At 61.1% G+C, this 20,646-nt stretch overlaps 2 gene segments (V, D, J or C); both read right to left on the bottom strand.

Moving 5' to 3' along the window:
• Positions 1-18,914, bottom strand: part of LOC147579625 (immunoglobulin heavy constant delta-like) — a 29,400-nt gene extending 10,486 nt beyond the window's left edge. Inside the window, 6 exon segments of the C gene segment in view lie at positions 737-1,051; positions 1,211-1,537; positions 1,791-1,859; positions 2,951-3,040; positions 3,688-3,969; positions 18,320-18,914. Coding sequence covers positions 737-1,051; positions 1,211-1,537; positions 1,791-1,859; positions 2,951-3,040; positions 3,688-3,802 — 916 coding nt within the window.
• LOC112855920 (immunoglobulin heavy constant mu-like) lies at positions 6,823-19,705 on the bottom strand. The segment is given in 7 exon segments: positions 6,823-7,077; positions 7,180-7,295; positions 9,756-10,088; positions 10,181-10,495; positions 10,780-11,118; positions 11,206-11,523; positions 19,570-19,705. Coding segments are annotated over 7 exon segments (1,551 nt in total).
• Positions 19,706-20,646: the final 941 nt, after the last annotated feature.

Genomic DNA, 20,646 nt, shown 5'->3' with positions numbered 1-20,646 from the left:
CTCCATGTTCGAGCAGCGGGGGGATGGTGTCCTGCTACCTGCTTGGCCTGAGGTGTCCACCTCTGTCCCTCCAGGGCCTTGCCTGGGTGCTGCCCCCTGAAGAGGTGGTGAGGGGGCCTGATAGCCAGCCTCTGAGGGGAGAGTGAGCCCTGGACCTCCAGTGTGAGCCCCCACCCTAGTGGGCCTCTGTCCCCTCTGCCCTGCAGGTGGCCTGCAGTCAGGGCCTGCTGTGGGCATGTGCGGGTCAGATTCTCTGGGCACCCCAGCCCAGCTCCCACTTCTGGGTGTACCTGGCTTCTGAGGTGCTGACTGTTCTCCCAAGCCAGTGGGGGTCTGGGGCTTGGGGAGGCTCAGATGTCCCTGGGAGGGTTGTGTCTGGGATAACCAGCCTCCCCAGGGGAGGCCCCTGCTCTGAGCTCAGCAATGGGGCAGGTCTTGGTGGGAAATGGCTGCTCCTTGGGGGCCCGGCAGGGGTGACACCTACCTCCCACCCCTCCTAGTCCAGCACATGGCCTGTGGACATAAGGACAGGCTTCAGGGGGACAGGTGTCAGGGCATCCAAAGCCCTGAGTGCAGGGAAAATGTGTGCACACTCCAGGTGCCCACCAGGCTGGGGCAGGGTCATCCTGGCTGGGTGGCACAGTCCCTTGGCTGCAGCCCCAGGACCTAGCCCTTCAGCTCCTCTGGGACTGCCCCTCCCCCCCCAGCCCTGGCCCCGTGCCCATGTGTGACTCACTGGCCGTGTCTGGGCTCCAGCTGGCGTTGAGCAACCTTCGGGAGGCCTCGTGCCGGACCACACACGTGTAGGTGTCCGGGCGAGGGGCCTGGGCCGTGCGGATGTGCAGGATGCTCCAGGTCTCGAAGGTGCTGCTCCCCAGCTCGGCTGCGGGGGGTGCAGTGGCAAAGGAAGCAGAGTCTACCTGGACCTGGTCCCTTAGCCAGGTGAGGAGGACGTCTGGGGGCGAGAAGCCGGACACCTTGCACAGGAGCCAGGAGGCTGCTCTGGACACAGTCAGGACGTGGACCGTGAGGCTGCTGGGCGCAGAGGCAGCTGCGAGGAGAAGCCTGGTCATGCGCGGGCCACCCGGGGCCTTGGGGGAAGCTGGGTGGCCCGGGTCCCGGACAGAGGAGCGGCTGTGCCAGGCGGGGGGTGCGCGCGCAGTGCCCCCAGCCTCACCGTGTTCCCTGGGGGCTGTGGAGGGGGCCTCACCGTGTTCCTTGGGAGCTGCGGACACCACTTGGGAAGCCACGTCCGGGCCGCTCAGCGTGCAGGTGATGTTGGCCCCCGAGGCCCAGGAGGCCACGGGCAAGTCCAGGCGGCTTCTCAGGCTCTGGGAACCATTGGCATTCTCCTCCAGCGGCCCACTGTCCACACCCGCGTGCAGGGGCGCCCCGGCCACCTCCCAGGACAAGCGGGCCTCCTGAAGGCCAGCCCCCACTGCCAGGCAGGTGAAGGTGGCCCGTCCCTTGAGCCATGGGCCCTGCAGGGGAGGCTGTGGCAGGTAGAGGCTGGGAGGGCTGGTGTGGTTCCGACACTCTGCCAGAGGACAGTGGCCTCGGTCACTGGGGGCACTGGGGCGTGCAGACCCGGCCTGGGGGTGGTGCTGTGGGCAGTGCGACATGCCCTCTCTGACTGCCCGGCCTGCTGCTCTCCCTGGTGCAGACCCGGCCTTTGTCGCCTCCTGGCCTCCCGCCGCCGGCCCGGGGGCTTGCTCCCGAGCTGGGCTGTCCCCGGGGCTCCCAAATCTGTTCTTCCCCTTCTTCCCCGCTCTGTGCCCCAGGGCACTGACCTCTGAGACTGGTGTCCGCTGTCCTTTCCGGCTCTCTGGTTTGCGCCTGGGTGTGGCTGGTGGAAGGCACTGCGGAGGGAGGTGGGGGGAGAGACTGTGTGCTGCACACGTGGTCGGGCCGTGGCCTCCCTGGGCCCCTCAGCCTTCCTGCTCTCTGGGGTTCTGAGACCTGCCCGGACCCGCCACTGCCCCCTAGTCACCACGCCACAGTCACTTCCACACTTGTGGCGACAATGGCCGGTGAGTTACCGGTCCCAGAAGTTTGCTCTGTAAAGGGTCAGACAGCAAATCTTTAGGCTTTTCTGCCTCTCCTCCTCTCACCCCCTCCCCGCCTCCGCCATTCCTCTCAAACTGCAAAGACTGTTCCCAGCTTGTAGGAGGAAACAGGCTGTGGGCAGCGTCTGGCTGCGGGCGTGCTGAGGCTCACATGCCCCGGGGGACGGGGACCGGTGAGCGAGTCCCGCTGCACAGACCACTCTGCATTCTTGCCCGGGGGACTCCCCTGTCTCTTGATCAGTCCCCCCACGTGGAGCCAGGGCCCTGGCCGTGTTTGGAGATGGGGGTGTCGCGGTTCTGGCCTGGGTGGGGGCCACCCGTGGGGGGAGGCTCTCTGTCCAAATGCTTCTGCTAACGTGGCACAGGAGTGACTGTCAGACCCTCCTCCGGAGACGCCAGCAGGGCGACGGGGAGCCAGTGTGGGCGGGAGGGGAGGGCGGCTCCTGCTGCGGGGAGGCCTTGGGTCCCATGCCACGGCCCCCGAGCCTTCAGGGGGCATGCTACAATTCTGTAAGGGTCACTCCTGGCCGCTTTGGTGACGCATCCTCAAGTGAGGCCCCATGACAAGCTCAGGGCCCAGTCCTGTGGGCTGCTGGGTCAGCTGCGTCCCAGTCCTGGCCCGTGGGCCTGCCTTTGTCAGCTATGCTTTCGCGGGGTGTCTTGGGTGGGTCTCCTGTTCACAAAGGGCCAGAGGCGTGTCTGCTGGTGCCAAGCACAGGGCCTGGTGCACAGTAGGTGCTTGGTAGACGTCAGTTCAGGGCCTGTCTTTCCTGGCTCAGATGGGACTTGAAGCCTTGCGGGAGAAGTCATGGAGGGCTGCCTGAAGGGGGCATCCTAAGAGATGGGAAGGCAGGAAAGGGTGTGCTGGGGTGGGGGCTCCTCACCTGAGACCCTGGCAGTGCTGGGCACTGTGGTGGAGTCCTCTGCTGGGGTTGGCCCAAGAGTCGACAGGGGGGTCTTATTTTCCCAAGATGCTGAAATCAGAGGAAAGTGGCAGGTGAGGGCCGGACCGTGTGTGCACTGAGGTGGGAGGGCTGCGTGGTGGACGGGAGGCCCTGGAAATGGCAGGAGGGAGGGACGAGCTGGTTGTGCTGTGCAGGGGTGGGGGCTGCGTGGTGGACGGGAGGCCCTGGAAATGGCAGGAGGGAGGGACGAGCTGGTTGTGCTGTGCAGGGGTGGGGGCTGCGTGGTGGACGGGAGGCCCTGGAAATGGCAGGAGGGAGGGACGAGCTGGTTGTGCTGTGCAGGGGTGGGGGCTGCATGGTGGACGGGAGGACCTGGAAATGGCAGGAGGGAGCGACGAGCTGGTTGTGCTGTGCAGGGGTGGGGGCTGCGTGGTGGACGGGAGGACCTGGAAATGGCAGGAGGGAGCGACGAGCTGGTTGTGCTGTGCAGGGGTGGGGACTGGGCTGTGGGGAGCCTCACACTCAGCCTCTGCCTTTCTTTTGCACCCTGAGGACAGGGTCTGCGGGGAAAGGGTTTGAGGGTCGGGGTGACGAGGGGTGACCCTCATGGGCACCGTGCTGAGGCCTGGGTGCCTGTGTCGGTCCTTGGGGTCAGGCCCTGGAGGAAGGTGTGGGAGACCCGGGAGGGCCCTCCTTGTGGTCTCGGGGCCACCCACCTGGCCACTGGAAGGCCTTCTGCAGCTTGCCGCTGGCGGTGCTGCACTGGTGGGGGTCTGGCTTCCACCGGGCAGTCAGGAAGGACAGCTCAGTGTTGTCTTGTGCCTTCAGCATGAAGAGATTGGTCTTTGTGGCCTGGTCCTGCTTCTCCGAAACCAAGGTCACCTGCACTGACTCTCGGGAGTATCCTCTTGCCAAGCAGGCCAGGACTACGGGGTCGCCTTCTTTCGGGGCTTGACACCCCGAGACCAAGGGGAACACGTGCAGCGCTTCTCCGGAGGCTGAAAGACAGACACGGGGTTCCGGGGTTGGGGCTCCCAAGGGTGCGGGGTGGGGGTGTGTGGCAGGGCAGAGCCGGCCGAGTGGCTGGGGCTCCCACTGCGGAGCCCGAGGTTGGGGTTGCCCAGACCCCAGTGCAGGGTGGTCCCTCCGTGATGGGCCCGGGGCCATGTGTCCCCACACCCAGGGCTCCAGCTGCTGGCCCCTGGCCACCGCGGCCCAGGTGCCGTTTGCCTGCAGAGGGGCCACGTGGCCAGACTTCTGTGTGGTTCTCCGAGGAGTGGGTGGGGTCGGCCCTCCCCCCCGCCCCCCGACCCTGTGCCCTGGGGCGGGGTGGACAGGCTGTGCTGCACACTGGGCCCTACGGGCGGCAGGTCCCAGGATGAGGGACTCCAGGTGGGCTGTCCCAGTCCCCTTGTCCTCTCCCCAGGGACCTGGCTGGCCAAGGGCGGCTGAGCAAGCGTGAGGTCCCTGAGGGCTCTGCTGTATCTTAGTCTGTGGGCCCGTTCCTCCTGGCTCCTGCCTCATCCCACGTCCCCCCAGGGCACCGTGCTGCCATTGCGTAGACAGGGTCAGTCATGCCCATTCTTCAGCCTGGACTGAGGTTGTCTGGGTGGGTGGGGGTGCCAACCCCCCTCCTCACTGGTCCCCTGGGGGCGGGACCCACCTCTCTGCTCTCCCAAGCACCTGGCCACCGTGCCCCTGCCTTCTCCCATCCACATGCCAGAGGCCCCCGCTGTGCAGCCTCCCTGTCTTCCCCTCGGGCCCTGAACTTGGGTCTGTGGGCTGCATTGCACCCTAGACCCCAGTGCCTCAGAACGTGATCTTGTTGGGAGGACGCAGTCACAGTAGATAAAGTCATGAGGTCATACTGCCAGAGGGTGGGCTCCAAATGCAGCGTGACTGTCCTTACAAAAGGGGATATAGACATGAACAGGACGTGCTCTGCATGAGGAGGATGGTGGGACTGGGGGGAGGACCGGTGATCAGACAGGCCTTATGCCAAGGATGATGGTGGGACTGGGGGGAGGACTACGGATCAGACACGGCGCTGCGAGCAAGGACGATGGTGGGACTGGGGGAGGACTAGGGATCAGACACAGCGCTGCGCGCGAGGACGACGGAGGGACTGGGGGGAGGACCATGATCAGACAGGGCGCTGCGCATGAGGACGACGGAAGGACTGGGGGGAGGACCAGAGATCAGACACGGTGCTGCGCGCGAGGACGACGGAGGGACTGGGGGGAGGATCAGGGATCAGACACAACGCTGTGCGCGAGGACGATGGAGGGACTGGGGGGAAGACCAGTGATCAGACACGGCGTTGTGTGCGAGGACGACGGAGGGACTGGGGGGAGGATCAGGGATCAGACACAACGCTGTGCGCGAGGACGATGGAGGGACTGGGGGGAAGACCAGTGATCAGACAGGGTGCTGAGCGCGAGGACCACGGTGGGACTGGGGGGAGGACCAGTGATCAGACACGGCGTTGTGTGCGAGGACGACGGAGGGACTGGGGGGAGGATCAGGGATCAGACAGGGCGCTGCGCGTGAGGACGACGGTGGGACTGGGGGGAGGACCAGGGATCAGACACGGCGTTGTGTGCGAGGACGACGGAGGGACTGAGGGGGAGGACTAGGGATCAGACAGGGCGCTGAGCCCGAGGACGACAGTGGGATTGGAGGGAAGACCCAGGATTGGACACAACGGGCAGTCGCCAGGGTTGGGGGGCATGGAGGGAATGCGCCCCCAGAAGTGACATGGTCAGCGTCCGGCTCCCGCTGTGTCGGCTGCCGCAGGAGAAGAGGGGCATACACACTCCGGTGTCAGAAGTGGAGCACCGGACAGAGCTGACACGTGGAAGTACCCATGTGGTGTCAGAACCCGAGGCTGTGGTTCTGAGGTGCACGTCAGAAAAAGCCGGACTGCCTTGAAGACTGTGCGCATGAATTTGGATGTCACAGGCAATTCTGATGAGGGCTTGGAGAGGAAGGGAGGGCGGAGGGCCTCATGTCTCGGCTGTGGGCCGTGTGGACACGCGGCTCGGGACGTTTCTGAGCAAAGTGCCAGAGGAGGGGCTGGGCCTCTGCTGTCTGCTCCTGGTGGATGTTGGAGAAGGGAGAGGGAGAGGAAGGCAGGGAGCTGGCAGAGAGGAGCCAGAACTAGAAGCTTTGGGAGGGTCTCTTCCTGTCTGGACACAGGGCCCAGGGTCTCGCCGGGCCTCCTTTTGCTAAGGCATCACCTGTGTGGTCCAAGCAAGCATGTCATAGCAGCCATGTGGCTACCCAGGAAAGGTCTGGCCTCCACCTGGGCCCTCGCTGCCACCGCCCCATGGCCTGTGGCCGCCCTGGCTATCTGTGCCGTGTCCAGGCGAGCCTCTGCCACGGGTCCCACCCCCGCCTCTGCCACGGCCTGGCCCTCGTCTACGGTGGCCTGGGGGGACGGAGACTGTTCTTGTGCCTCCCCTCCACCAGATGCTCTCCTAACCGTCTCACCAGAAACTTCTCCTCCCATCCACACGCCCCAGATGCCTCAGCAGGTGGGACAAACCCTCGGGACAGGGACTTGTAGGTGGAGAGCCCTGTTGGAGAGCCCTGAGGCCCAAGCTTGGTTGCTGGCTCCCGACGTGATTGGGACCCTCTCGAGCTCGGCTGCCGTCCTTCAGCAGACTGGATGAGCCTGAGACTCTGGGTCTCCCTCACGGAGATCTTTCCTCCATGTCCCCTGGCAGGCAGTGTGCAGACAGACCCCCCCCTTTCTCACACACGCTTCGCAACGAGGGATGGCCACCCCTGGATGCACACACAGCACACATGGGTGCAGTTCGGGATAAAGAGCCTTCACGAGGAAGCAGTTTCACAGGATAAAATATACACATTTATTTCAAGGTGACATGTGTGCACACTGCAGAGCGGTGCTGCGTCCACAGCACTTGGCCTGGTCTTGAGAAGCCTGCGTCTTTGGGTGGCAAGCGGGAGGGGTGACGTGGGAAGGATTTAAGTGCAAGTCGACAGGGTCTGCAGGCTGGGAACCCCAGGCCCCAAGGCGGTGCCCCCCTGGGTCCCATCTTCTGGGTCTCTGAAGTTCTTAGCGGGGAGGGTCATTTCACCTGCAGACGACAGACACATGAGCTGTTTCCCTGCTGCCCGAGGACAGTGGGTCAGGCTCAGCCTGAGGCCATCTGTGCCCTCCCCCTCCAGGCTGCTACTACCTTGAACAGGGTGACTGTGGTGCTGTAGAAGACGCTGAGGAGGAAGAGAACGATGAAGGTGGAGGCCATGGTGTTCAGATTCTCGAAGCCCTCCTCCTCGGCGCTCACCTCCCCCTCTGCAGGGGACACAGCACAGAGGGGTCAGGCCCAGCACCAGCACAGTCCAGCCCCAGAACCACCCTCGGCCCTCGGCTGTGCTGCACCCGGGAGGGACAGGTGGGGCAGGAGAGGGTGTCCATGGCCTCCTGGCCTTGCAGTCTCCCTTGCACCCACCTTGTGGGGCTGAGGGCTCCTGGGCTCAGTCGGGAAGGGTCTAAGCCAAGCGTTAGCTGGGCCTTGACAGCCCAAAGCAGGGGGCCAGGTGGAGGCAGAATGTGGCCAAAGCAGAGCAGGGTAGCCCTGAGCACCTTGTCTAGGAGCCCTGGGATGGCAGAGAGTGCGACAGAGAAACATAGACGTGGGGGTGCGGCCTGGGCTGGGGCCGGAGGCAGTGACCCCAGAAGAGTGGCTCACAGTGTCCTGAGCTCTCCTGTGGGGTGTGGTGACACAGCCGTAGCCACCTGCGGCTGAGAGGCACAGAGCAGGGCCCCCTGCCACCTGTGGTTTGGGACAGGTGTGGCCCTGGCCACCGAGGCCAGCGAGGGCTGGCAGTGAGGAGCTGGCAGATGTCTGGGCCCAAAGGGACCTCTTCACTTCCTAGTGAGATTCCCACTCGCTGTCTCTCCTTCTGGGAGTGACTAGCATTTGTGGGGCCCTGGCTGGCTTGTCTGCCCTCCCAGAACTCTGGGGCCAAAGGGTCAGACAGAGCCCTGAGGCTCCAGGGAGGCTAACACTGGGGTGGTCAGGCTGAGGACACTCAGTGGGGTCTGCAGCCCCTGCACAGGTGAACTCAGGTGCCCAAGGGCTTGGTGCCAGAGAGGGCCTGGGACGGGGCCCGAAGGGGGCTGTGTTGCCTTTGCCCATTCAGGAGAGGAGATCCTACTCAGGCCCCTCCCCTTTTCTGCCCACTGGGCTCTGTTCTCCCTCACTCCTGCTCCTGGGGCCTCACTTCCCACCCTTTCCAGGGCTGGGTGTTTGCAGGGGCTCCCCACTCAGATCACGCTTTCTACAGCCTCCTTCTAGGGAGGGGCCTCCCCACCTCTGGGGCCGGTGTCCAGGCACTGCCTGCCTTGTCCATTCACCCGTGGGTGCCTGGGCATGGCAGGGGCTTCCTTTGGCCCCGGGCCTGCCAACGGTGGCTATGGTCAGTGCCCAGGCTGGGCCAGCCCATGGACACACCTCCGAGCTGAGACAGAAGGACGAGCAGAGCGTGGGCATGAAGGCCTGCAGAAAGTGACGTGGCTGGAGAGGGCGGAAGTGCCTGCCTGAGGCACCGAGTGACCTCGTGTGTGCACGTCAGTGTATCTGTGACTGTGTGTATGTGTGTGTACCTATGTGTGCATGTGTCTGCGTGTGTCCACATGTATGGGTGTGTGCTTGTATGTATGTGTGTGCATGTCCATATCCCTGTGCATCTCTGTGTGTGTATGCAAGTTCCTCCACGTCTATGTCCATGGGTGTGTATGCATGTGTATTTGCACCCACGTACAGTGCATGAGTGCCTGTGTCCATGTACATGTGTGTTTCCTGTGTGTGTGTTTACATGCCTGCATGGGTGTGCATGTGTGTGTCTGTGTGTCCATGTTTCTGTGCCTGTGCATGTGTAAGTACCCATGTGCATGCACGTGTGTGCCTGTGTGCATGTGTGTGTCCATGTGTCTCTGTGTGTGCATGTGTGCATGTGTGTGTGTCCATGTGTCTGTGTCTGTGTGTGCATGTGTGTGCATGTGTGTGTGTCCATGTGTCCATGCCTGTGTGTAAGTACCCATGTGCATGCACGTGTGTGCCTGTGTGCATGCGTGTGTGTCCATGTGTCTGTGTGTCCATGTGTCCATGCCTGTGCACGTGGAAGTACCCGTGTGCATGCACGTATAAGATTGCATGTGTGTGCATGTGTGTGTGTCCATGTGTCTGTGTGTGTGCATGTGTGCAGGTGTGTGTATGTGTGTGAGTCCATGTGTCTGTGCCCGTGCGTAAGTACCCATGTGCACGCACATGTGTGCCTGTGTGCATGTGGGTGTGTCCATGTGTCTGTGTCTGTGTGTGTACAGGTACCCACGTGCATGCACATATAAGCCTGCACATGTGTGCATGTGTCCGTGTGTGTGTACGTGTGTGCCACACACCTGGGTGGCCATGAGAGCAGCGAGAGGAGCACGGAGACTTTCAGAGGCTGGGTGGGGGCAGGGGCGGTGGTGGAGGTTGGTCTGGGGGTGAGGACAGCACAGCTGTGGCCCCGGTAGGCGAGAGCATCGCTCACTCAGGACGAGCATCTTTTGAATGGATGTTTTTATTTCTAATTTTGATAAAACGCCACATCTCACCCCATTGACACGGTTAGTTTGCACACATGCACACACAGCGACGGGTTCCCCAGGGACTCTGGGATCCACCCAGAGTGGGGCGGCCCACAGGTCAGTAGCAGGTGGTGGCCGTGTCAGACAAGACCAGGGACACGTTGTACAGGGTGGGTTTACCGGTGGACTTGTCCACGCTCCTCTCCGTCACCATGTGGGGCAGGGCCTCGTGGCCCACAACACAGGTGTAGGTCTCCCCCGAGCTCCACTCCTCCTCACTCACAGTCAGGGTGCTGTGGACAAAGTAGAGGTGGGGGTCCTGGGGCTCGGGTGTCGGGTCACTGGTCACGTAACTCTCAGAGGACATGGGTTGGCCTTTCTGCAGCCATTGCACGAACACATCTGCGGGTGAGAAGCCCTTCACCAGGCAAGTGACTGTGGCTGACTCCCGCAGGCTCAGCTGCTCCCGGCTGGGTGGCAGGACGTAGACAGAGGGCGGTTGCTTGTTGACGTCTGTGGGAGGAAAGGCGGCTGTTAGCTCAGGTGGGGGGCTGGGGGGAGAGGCTGTGGGAGAGTCCCGGGGCAGAAGAGAAGCAGACTCCTACCCTTGGGTTTAGAGATGGTCTTCTTCAGTGGCGAGGGCAGATCTGTGTGGGTCACCGTGCAGGTGAAGTCCTCCCCTGACTCCCAGTCCTCTGCACAGACGGTGGCCTCCCCCGTGGCACTGAAGGTGTTGTTGAGGTTGCTCTGGAAGATGGTGGTGGTTGGCAGAAAGTCGCCATTCTGGCGGGTCCAGGAGATGTTCAGGCTGTCGCGGGTGGTCAGGTCTACGACCCTGCAGGACAGCTTGGCCGACTTGGTTTGGAAGATGCTGGCGAAGGTGGGGGGAATGGCGAAGATTCTGATGCTGGCCTGCGTGTCTGGATCGGGAGAGAGCTTGTGTCAGTGACTGGCTGGATGGGCAACCGGGCAAAGGGGGGAGGTTTTCCCAAGAGAACAGAAGCTGGCCACGCCGAGCCTTCCTGAGCCCCAAGGACCCCTTGGAGGGGATGCTGGGCCCCCCCACCTGACAAGTGGCCCCCTCCCTGCCCTTGGCCGCTCCAGGAAGCCAAGGCTCAGGAAGCGGCTGCCCTGAGTGGACACCTATGAATGTGAGGAGGGGTCCCTGCCCCGAGGGGCTGCACCAGGGGCCAGGACCACTCACTGAGGATGCATGCGGAGGACACGTTCTTCTTGAAGGTCAGCCCATTGTGCTCCACATTGCAAGTGAACACGCTCTGGCTGAGCCAGGCATTCTCGGTGATGGTCAGCGTGCTGAGCACCCTGAAGGTCACGGGCCCGGGCCCTTGGTTCTCAGCCTCCACGTTGCCTGGGTTGAAGCCTGACTTGATGGGCTTTCCATCACGAAGCCAGGACACAGAGATCTTCTTGGGGCTGAAGCCTGTTGCCTGACAGAGGAGCTGGGACGTGCGCTGGTTGTTGTCAGAGAAGGCGTCACGGGGTGGGATGAAGACAGTCACGTTGGGGGACAGCTCTAAAGGCACTGCGGTGAAGGGGACAAGACGTCAGCCCACCTGACCCCCCTCCCTGCCCCCATCCCCGGCCATGGGTAGGAGAGCCCGACTCTCACCTGGGATGGGCACGTTCACCTCACTGTTGCCCTGGGGGTGTTTCACATTGCATGTGAGGAAGTCATCTGAACCCTGGAGGACGTCCACGGAGGGCAGGAGCACCTGAGAGGTAGCCACGTACTTGCCCTCTCTCAGGACTGGAGGGAAGGTCTGGATGTCCTGGTTGTTGACCACACTGTTGTTCTTGTAGTTCCAGGAGAAGGTGACGGAGCTGGGCAGGAAGTCCCGGGCCAGGCAGCCCATGGCCACCAGGGGCTCATCGGACAGGGAGCTCTCACAGGTGATGAGGGGGAAGAGATTTGGACGGGATGAGGTCTCTGAGGACCAGAGAGGGACAAGAGACAGGGGTGAGAAGGCGTCTCCTTCCCACGCTCTGCCAGGCGGGCCAACGCCAACCACATGGCTCCCTCATTTCACTACCACGAGGGCTGCCCTCGCGGCCTCCCCAGCCTGGACCGACGGCGCAGTGGGCAGCTGTGTCGAGGCCCAGGTCCTGCTGCGAAGGGGAGGCAAGGCGGCCCCTGCCCTGCTGCAGAAGTCCAGCTCTGGGCTTGTGGGAAGTTGGGGGTGCTTCACGCTGGGAGGGGCGGATGTGACCTCCTCCCAGCACCTGCCACCCTTGCACTCAAGTGCACTCTGGTGCCTGGCTCTCAGCTCAGGACAGCTCGGCCCTGACTGGCGGTGCCTTCCCTCTGAGACCCCAGAGCCACGTAGGCACACTCAGCCACGAGCCCCGTGAACCGTCCATGTGGCAGGCTGACAGCATGGAGAGAGGACCCCCCAAGCACCCAGACAGACCACCAGCCCAGGCCTGTGTGTCTAGGGTCAGCAGAGACTGTGAACACGAGGAGTGGGAATTATGCAGATTCCTCTTGGCCCGTCCTTTGCACAACCAGGTCATTGAGGTCAGCCCAGTGTTAGTCAGGACAGTCCAGCAAGGCCAGGTCTCCCCAATTAGAACTAAGTGGCCCAACATGGGTTATTCTAGCACAAGCCTGGACATCAGACTCCTCTAAGCCAAGCCACTCAGAGAGTCCATTTCTGCTGGGCCAGCTCAGTGACCCTGATTAATTGGTTTGGTGTACTAACCCTAGCACACATCAGCCCAACCCAGCTCAGCCCAGCTCAGCTCAGCCCAGCTCAGCCCAGCTCAGCCCAGCTCAGCCCAGCTCAGCCCGGCCCAGCCTGGCCTACTCCAGCTTAGCTCAACCCAGCTCAACCCAACTCATCTCAGCTCAGCCCAGCCCAGCTCAGCCCAGCTCAGCCCAGCTCAGCCCAGTTCAGCCTGGCTCAGCTCAGTCCAGTTCAGCCCAGTGCAACCTAGCTAAGCTCAGCCTGGCCCAGCCCTGCCCGGTTTAGCTCAACCTATCCTAGCCCATCCCAGCCTAACCCTGCTCATCCCAGTCCAGCCCAGTTCAGCTCAGCCCAGCTCAGCTCAGCTCAGCCCAGCGCAGCCCAGTTCAGCCCAGACCAGAACAGTCCAGCTCAGCCCAACCCAGCTCAGCCCAGAGCAAGCCAGCTAAGCTCAGCCTAGCCCAGCCCAGCCCAGCCCGGTTTAGCTTAGCCCAGTTCAGCCCAGTTCAGTCCAGCTCAGCCCAGAACATCCCAGCCCAGCTCAGCTCAGCTCAGCCCAGCTAAACTCAGCCCAGCTCAGCCCAGCTCAGTTTAGCCCAGGTCAGCCCCAGCTCAGCCCCAGCTCAGCTCAGCCCAGCTCAGCCCAGTGCAACCCAGCTAAGCTCAGCCCAGCTCAGCCCGGTTTAGCTCAACCTATCCTAGCCCATCCCAGCCTAACCCTGCTCATCCCAGCCCAGCCCAGCCCGGCTCAGCTCAGCCCAGTTCAGCTCAGTTCAGCCCAGTTCAGCCCAGTTCAGCCCAGCTCAGCCCAGCCCAGCTCAGCCCAGTGCAATCCAGCTCAGATCAGTTTAGCTCAGTCCAGCCCAGCTCAGCCCAGTTCAGCCTGGCTCAGCTCAGCCCAGTGCAATCCAGCTCAGCTCAGTTTAGCTCAGCCCAACCCAGGTCAGCCCAGCCCAATTCAGCCCAGCTCAGCCCAATGCTAAGCTCAGCCCAGCCCAGCCCAGCCTGGTTTAGCTCAACCTAGCCCAGGTCAGCTCAGCCCAGCTCAGCTCAGCTCAGCTCAGCCCAGTTCAACTCAGCTCAGCCCAGCCCAGCCCAGCTCAGCCCAGTTCAGCCTGGCTCAGCTCAGCCCAGTGCAACCCAGCTCAGCTCAGCTCAGCTCAGCCTAGCCCAGCCCGGTTTAGCTCAGCCCAGTTCAGCCCAGCTCAACCCAGCTCAGCCCAGCTAAACTCAGCCCAGCTCAGCTTAGATTAGTTTAGCCCAGCTTAGCCCAGTTCAGCTCAGCTCAGCCCAGCTCAGCCCAGTTCAGCTCAGCCGAGCTAAGCTCAGCCCAGCCCAGCCTGGTTTAGCTCAACCTAGCCCAGCTCATCTCAGCCTAGCTCAGCCCAGCTCAGCTCAGCTCAGCTCAGCCCAGCCCAGTTCAGCACAGCTCAGCCCAGTGCTAAGCTCAGCCCAGCCCAGCCCAGCCCGGTTTAGCTCAACCTAGCCCAGCTCAGCCCAGCTCAGCTCAGCTCAGCCCATCTCAGCCCAGTTTAGCTCAGCCCAGCTCAGCCCCAGCTCAGCCCAGCCCAGTTCAGCCCAGCTCAGGCCAGTGCTAAGCTCAGCTCAGCCCAGCCCAGCCTGGTTTAGCTCAACCTAACCCAGCCCAGCCCAGCTCAGCTCAGCCCAGCCCGGCTCAGCTCAGCCCAGTTTAGCTCAACCTAGCCCAGCCCAGCCCAGCTCAGCTCAGCTCAGCTCAGCCCAGCCCGGCTCAGCTCAGCCCGGTTTAGCTCAACCTAGCCCAGCCCAGCTAGCCCAGCTCAGCTCAGCCCAGCCCGGCTCAGCCCAGCCCGGTTTAGCTCAACCTAGCCCAGCCCAGCCCAGCTCAGCTCAGCTCAGCTCAGCCCAGCCCGGCTCAGCTCAGCTCAGCCCGGTTTAGCTCAACCTAGCCCAGCCCAGCTAGCTCAGCTCAGCTCAGCCCAGCCCGGCTCAGCCCAGCCCGGTTTAGCTCAACCTAGCCCAGCCCAGCCCAGCTCAGCTCAGCTCAGCTCAGCTCAGCTCAGCTCAGCCCAGCCCGGCTCAGCTCAGCCCGGTTTAGCTCAACCTAGCCCAGCCCAGCTCAGCTCAGCTCAGCTCAGCCCGGTTTAGCTCAACCTAGCCCAGCTCAGCTCAGCCCAGCCCAGCCCAGCCCAGCCCAGCCCAGCCCGGTTTAGTTCAACCTAGCCCAGCTCAGCCCAGCTCAGCCCAGCTCAGCTCAACCCAGCCCAGCCCAGCCCAGCCCGGTTTAGCTCAAACTAGCCCAGCTCAGCCCAGCCCAGCCCAGCCCAGCCCGGTTTAGCTCAACCTAGCCCAGCTCAGCCCAGCTCAGCTCAGCTCAGTTCAGCCCAGTTTAGCCCGGCTCAGCCTAGCTCAGCCCAGTTTAGCTCAGCTCAGCTCAGCCCCAGCTCAGCCCAGCCCAGTTCAGCCCAGCTCAGCCCAGTGCTAAGCTTAGCTCAGCCCAGCCCAGCCCAGTTTAGCTCAACCTAACCCAGCCCAGCCCAGCTCAGCTCAGCTCAGCCCAGCCCAGCCCGGCTCAGCTCAGCCCAGTTTAGCTCAACCTAGCCCAGCCCAGCCCAGCTCAGCTCAGCTCAGCTCAGCCCGGTTTAGCTCAACCTAGCCCAGCCCAGCTCAGCTCAGCTCAGCCCGGTTTAGCTCAACCTAGCCCAGCTCAGCTCAGCTCAGCTCAGCCCGGTTTAGCTCAACCTAGCCCAGCTCAGCTCAGCTCAGCCCATCCCAGCCCGGTTTAGCTCAACCCAGCCCAGCTCAGCTCAGCTCAGCCCAGCCCAGCCCAGCCCAGCCCAGCCTGGTTTAGTTCAACCTAGCCCAGCTCAGCCCAGCTCAGCTCAGCCCAGCTCAGCCCAGCTCAGCCCAGCTCAGCCCAGCTCAGCTCAGTTCAGCCCAGCCCGGTTTAGCTCAACCTAGCCCAGCCCAGCTCAGCTCAGCTCAGCCTGGTTTAGCTCAACCTAGCCCAGCTCAGCTCAGCTCAGCTCAGCCCATCCCAGCCCGGTTTAGCTCAACCCAGCCCAGCTCAGCTCAGCTCAGCCCAGCCCAGCCCAGCCCAGCCCAGCCTGGTTTAGTTCAACCTAGCCCAGCTCAGCCCAGCTCAGCTCAGCCCAGCTCAGCCCAGCTCAGCCCAGCTCAGCTCAGTTCAGCCCAGTTTAGCCCAGCTCAGCCCAGCTCAGCCCGGTTCAGCTCAGCCCAGGCCAGTTCAGCCCAGTTAAGCTCAGCCCAGCCCAGCCCAGCCCAGCCCAGCTCAGCCCAGCTCAGCCCGGTTCAGCCCAGCCCAGTTCAGCCCAGATCAGCCCAGCTCAGCCCAGTTCAGGCCAGCTCAGTGCAGCTAAGTTCAGCCTAGCTCAGCCCGGTTCAGCTCAGCCCAAGCTCATCTCAGAAATGCCAGCTTAATCTGGTTTAGTCCAGCTTAGCTGAGGACTGCTTTGGGCAGCCCAGTGTAGTCCTGTACAGTGTAGTCCCAAAAGCCCAGTCCTGGGACTGGCCAGAAAATGTCAGGCCACCAGACCGGCGTGCCTTCGCCAAAGCCATCTTATCCAGGAATCCTGTACAGCTGAGCCTAGCTCAGGGTCAGTGCCTTCTGGTGCCCATCCCTACCTTTCCCAGCCTTGTGTGTCCTTGGGGATTTCTCCAGTGGAATCCCCTATTTTTCCATGGCCCGGTCCAGTCTCAGCCAGCTCTTGGCCCCCAAGCATTATCAGTCACTACCACCTCAGTTTCCTGGGTAAAATACTTCCCGGCAAGTTCAAATTCACCAAGACATTTTATAAGGACTGAGGAGTGTTTGCCGTCATCAGAGTGAAAACCCGTCTTTGCCTTAGAATAGGCAGAGACTTTGCTTCAGAAAACTGTGCTGGGGACTCTCCCCATGGGGCCTTCACTGTCCTGGGTACATGCCCTTAGCTGGTCTCCTCCCTTCTGAGTCTAAAGTAGGCCCCCAACTTTAACTAAATTTCCTCTAAATAAAAATCATCATTAAACATGACCAAAAATTCATCTCATCTGAATTTGCGCATATAATGCTGCTCTTTGTCCTGAAGCTTTTCACAAGGTGAAGGCTACTTTCAAATGCACAATAATGACCTCAAATCCGAAGCTGCGTTTATGACTCAAAGATGGCATGAAAGGCACTTTGTTTATGTTAGAGCATCTGAGCCATAGAATCCATAGTTAAGAAGCCAAGACAATGGCCACTCAGGAGTCATACAAATAAATCTCATTGTTTCCCTGAGCAATCTTAAAAAATGACTCCTCCTCAAGCAGAAACCAAAACACCACACACAAACTTTCCGGAGCAGCAAATTTGGCAGCCGGGACTGCCTCTCTCTTACCATTTTGGCTCCCTGGTCACCAGACAGTCCCGTGGGGTCTTTGGTATTGAAGAATTCCTCCAAATCCATTAAAATTGGCTCTTTGATGAATAGCCAGTTGGCAGAAGCCACGGCAGCCCCGGGGGGCGGGGGGGCAGGTGGACCCTCCACTGGGGCTCCTTCAGCTCAGGAGCCGGCCTGAATTCCTTTCTGATTCGAGACCTGACTGGGCTTCCTCTTACTCCAACAACCAACACTCTTCACTGAAATCATTCAGGACAATCAGCACACATGCTTCGCCTAAAACATGTCCCAACAAGAGTGCTCGAAAAGCAGTCTTGAAAGTGCTGACATGATTGAAGGCCACTTTATCAGGATATCTAAATGCTTCTTAATCACGAAGAGAAAATCAACCAACTTAAAATATTTAGAACACAGTAATTATGAAAACAATGCTTCGGGGTGTTAGAAAATGTTTGAGATTAATGACCGTTTGAGGAAATAACTAATTTAAAAAGTTAACATGAATGCATTGATAAACTGTCCCCCAGACTTCTCATTTCTTACATGTCTTAGTTTCAAAATGAGTATAAATGAGATGTTGGCGAGCGAAGACTGAAGAATTAAATTCAAATCGTTAAAAAAGGAACTGTTCCAGCTTCTGCCAGCATCTCGGTCTTATTTTAGAAATGCAAATTATGCAGGTGTTGTTTTTCAGACTCGCAGGGCTGAGCAAAACCTCCCGAAAACCATTTCTTCATAACCATAAGCTATAAATTTGTCAAGTCTGTTTACTTGTTTCCCGAAATAGACCGTCCCTGTGACCTGTTTCCGGCCACCTGGTGCAGGTGTCCGGCCCCACACGCCGCCCCCTGGCCAACTCCACAACACCACTTCCAGAATAGCTGAATTAAATAAAAAGTAAACTAATTCATTACTGTCAGAACTCAGCTCTGGGTAGGGGGGCCACAACACCGTGTTGCTATGTCCTGTATCTACTCCAGAAAGACATGATTCATGCTTGCTAATTGACTGATAGGATTAAAAAGTTTGGCATGCTCGAAAATCTCTCACATTTTAAAGTCTCAGTGGTCTTAATTATTTTTCTCAGGAGCCACTTCAGACACACCCTGTCCTTTGATAGTTATCGCGCCTCTCACAGGGAGCAAGCTGTCTTCTCCCAGAAGCTGCCCGCACTGAGCCGAGCTCGGTGGCCCCAGGCCTGCCCTTCCTAGGCGCCTAGTCCTTGCAGTTGACCAAGAATTGTAAGCACAGAACACCACTCCTCATCCCGAAAAAAGTCTTTCACGGCGCGCTCTCTGTGCGGCATTCTCGTGGCGCTCTAAACACAGCTGCCCACACGCACTCGTGAGCCGACACCAGGATCCAGATAGCGAGACCTCTCCTGCCACAGCCACACTGTCCTGTGGCCATGGGGGTCCTGGCAACTCACCCACACATGGCCTGTCCAGCCTCCAGCCCCTCTTCAGGGGCTCAGTTACTGCCCCGGACATACTGGCACTATTCCAGTTTTAGAAAAGCATCAGAAAATCAGGAGGCTCTGAAATCCCTAAGGCACCCAGCTCTCGTCCCCTCCCGGCCAGCCTGTCCCTGGGGGACAGTCCTGAGGACCAGCCATCGATGTCCAGAAAACCCCACAGACAGGAGTAGAAAATAAAGGCCCCAGCAGGGCCGCTCCTACCTGAGGACACTGTGACTGTGGTTCCATGGCCCCAGAGATCGATACCGTAGTAATCACAGTGGTGAAGTCTCCATTTGCACCCATCAAAACCCTGGGGGCCTCACCTGGCATCGCCCCCTCTGGAGGCCTGCACTTCCAGGCCGCACGGAGGCCGACCCTCCAAGTCACTGTTATCTGGAGGGTCCTGGACCCCCTCACTGGTCCTGCTCCCCACACCCCACTGCCCCTGAGACCCCATGTCCTGGCCTGGCCCCTCAGAAGCCAGACCACCGCCTGCCTGGGCCGCCCGACTACAAACTGCAGCCCCGAACAGGAACTCAGAAGTCCAATCAGCCCCAAGGGCCACTGCCCCGGACGGCAGGTGCATCAGGGCCACAGACTCCAATTATGTTGATTATACCACAGTCACAGGGGCCCCCCAGGAGGCTTCAGTTACGTGGCCAGGCCACTCAAAGGAGCCGCCTTGTCCCCAACTGTGGAAAGGTGATCTCCAGCCCCGTGTCTGGGGGACCCTGTCTCTGCCTCCATTTCCTGGCCTCCAAAATGCCCCAAACCCCAGATCTCCCCAAGTGCAGCCAGAGTGGGAAGGGTGAGGACCCACCTGAAGACACGGTGACCAGGGTCCCGGGGCCCCAGTAGTTGAACCAGTTGTCACATTGTGACAATGTTGGTGGGGCCCCAGACAAGAAGTGGGGCCTGGCTAAGGCCTCGGTCCACCTCAGATCACAGCCAGTGGGGCTGAGAGGACCAGGTGGCCCCTGAAGCTGAGGGTGGCTGAGGTCCCCGGAGAGCCTGGCCACCAAGCCAGCCCTAGGTCCGAGACCCTGGCACCCTCCGTTTTCTCCCCAAATGCAGCCAAAACCTCCCGACAGAGAGAGGAGAGGAAAGCCGGGAGGACTCACCTGAGGACACCGTCACCAGGGTTCCTTGGCCCCAGTAGTCAAAGTAGTCACATTGACACGGGTCCCGCTAAGGGGTGTACAAAAACCTCACCCCCTGACCACTGCCTGGCTTCCTGAATCCTCAGGTGTGAGCCCCCTCCAGCCCTGGACACGGAGCCCCCTCTGCCAACCTGCCTTCCACAGGCCGGAGGCCCTGCTCCCTGCAGAAAGGCCATCGGCAAGGTGGGAACCCCACAGCCTCAGAAGCAGCCCTCTGGCTTCCCCAGAAGGCCCCACACAGACCAAGGAGCCTCCGGATATTTCTTCCTCAGCCCCGAGACAGAGGGAGCAGACAGAAAGTCATCTTACCTTGGGAGACGGTGACCTGGGTACCTTGGCCCCAGATACCAAAACTATTGCACAGGGATACAGTCCCTGCTTCTCCCCAGACAAAAATCTTCCCTGGCCCCTTGCACGGGCTGGGACTCATTCCCCAAGGATGCAGCGGACACAGCCGGCTTCCCTGCCCCCAGCCACCCAACCCCAGGGCACGAGGGAGGCAGGCAGGGGTGCAACTACTCGAGGAGATGGTGACCGGGATGCCCCGTCCCCACATGTCGAGCTCATAGCGACTCTAGTGTGCCAGGCCAGCCCCTAGCACACACATATCCAGGCCTGGCCCCAACCCTGCTCTGCCACAACTTCTCCTTCCAGCCAACACCTGTCCCTGGGGCTTCTCTTCTCCCTGCCGGCTCTCAGCTTGCTTACCACCAGGGGCCCTGTCAGCTCTAAAGGCTAGTCCATAATGGGGCTGGGGCCCAGCAGGCCTCAGGCACTCAGCCCATGGTGGAGCTGTGACCGGCCCAGGGACCTGGCCTGAGGCCCCCAGAGCAGGTGCAAGGGGGACTCACCTGATGAGACGGTGACCAGGGTGCCCGGGCCCCAAAACTGGAAGTAATCATAGGCACAGTGAGCTGTCCCTGTGCTGGGGACTGCAGAACCCCCCACAGCCAGGGTCCCCAGGGAGCCCCAGGAACTAGAAAGTCTGTTTTCTGCTTGAAGAGATGATCCACCCTGGGCCCCGGCATGTTCCTTCCTGACCTCAGTCTCCTGGCCCGGGCTTTGGATGTCCTTCCCGACACCCGACTCCCTTTGGTCCCGAGGTCACGTTCTTGCTGCTCCGCCTTCCGATGACCTTCACTGCCTGGGGCCCAGTGTTGCCCTCCCTCCCTGAACCACTGGCCTAGTTGCGCCCCAGCACCCAGTCCGCTGCATACACCATGCCTCCCCCGGGGCCTTGGCGACCCAGTCCGTCCCTCTGGCTGGAACGCGTCTCTCTGTCATGACCACTTGGGAAATCCCCTGGCCTTCTGTGACCAGCTCAACACCACTCCCTCCCCTCCCCCGGCTTCGTTGGGTTGCCCAGCGACTCCCGCCCCTGGCCCT

This window comes from Puma concolor, chromosome B3, assembly GCF_028749965.1.
Source record: "Puma concolor isolate L17-30 chromosome B3, mPumCon1.1.hap2, whole genome shotgun sequence".
In the NCBI taxonomy this organism is placed as follows: Eukaryota; Metazoa; Chordata; class Mammalia; order Carnivora; family Felidae; genus Puma; species Puma concolor.
The sequence above is the reverse complement of the archived record's forward strand: the minus strand, read 5'-3'. Positions and strand labels throughout refer to the sequence as shown.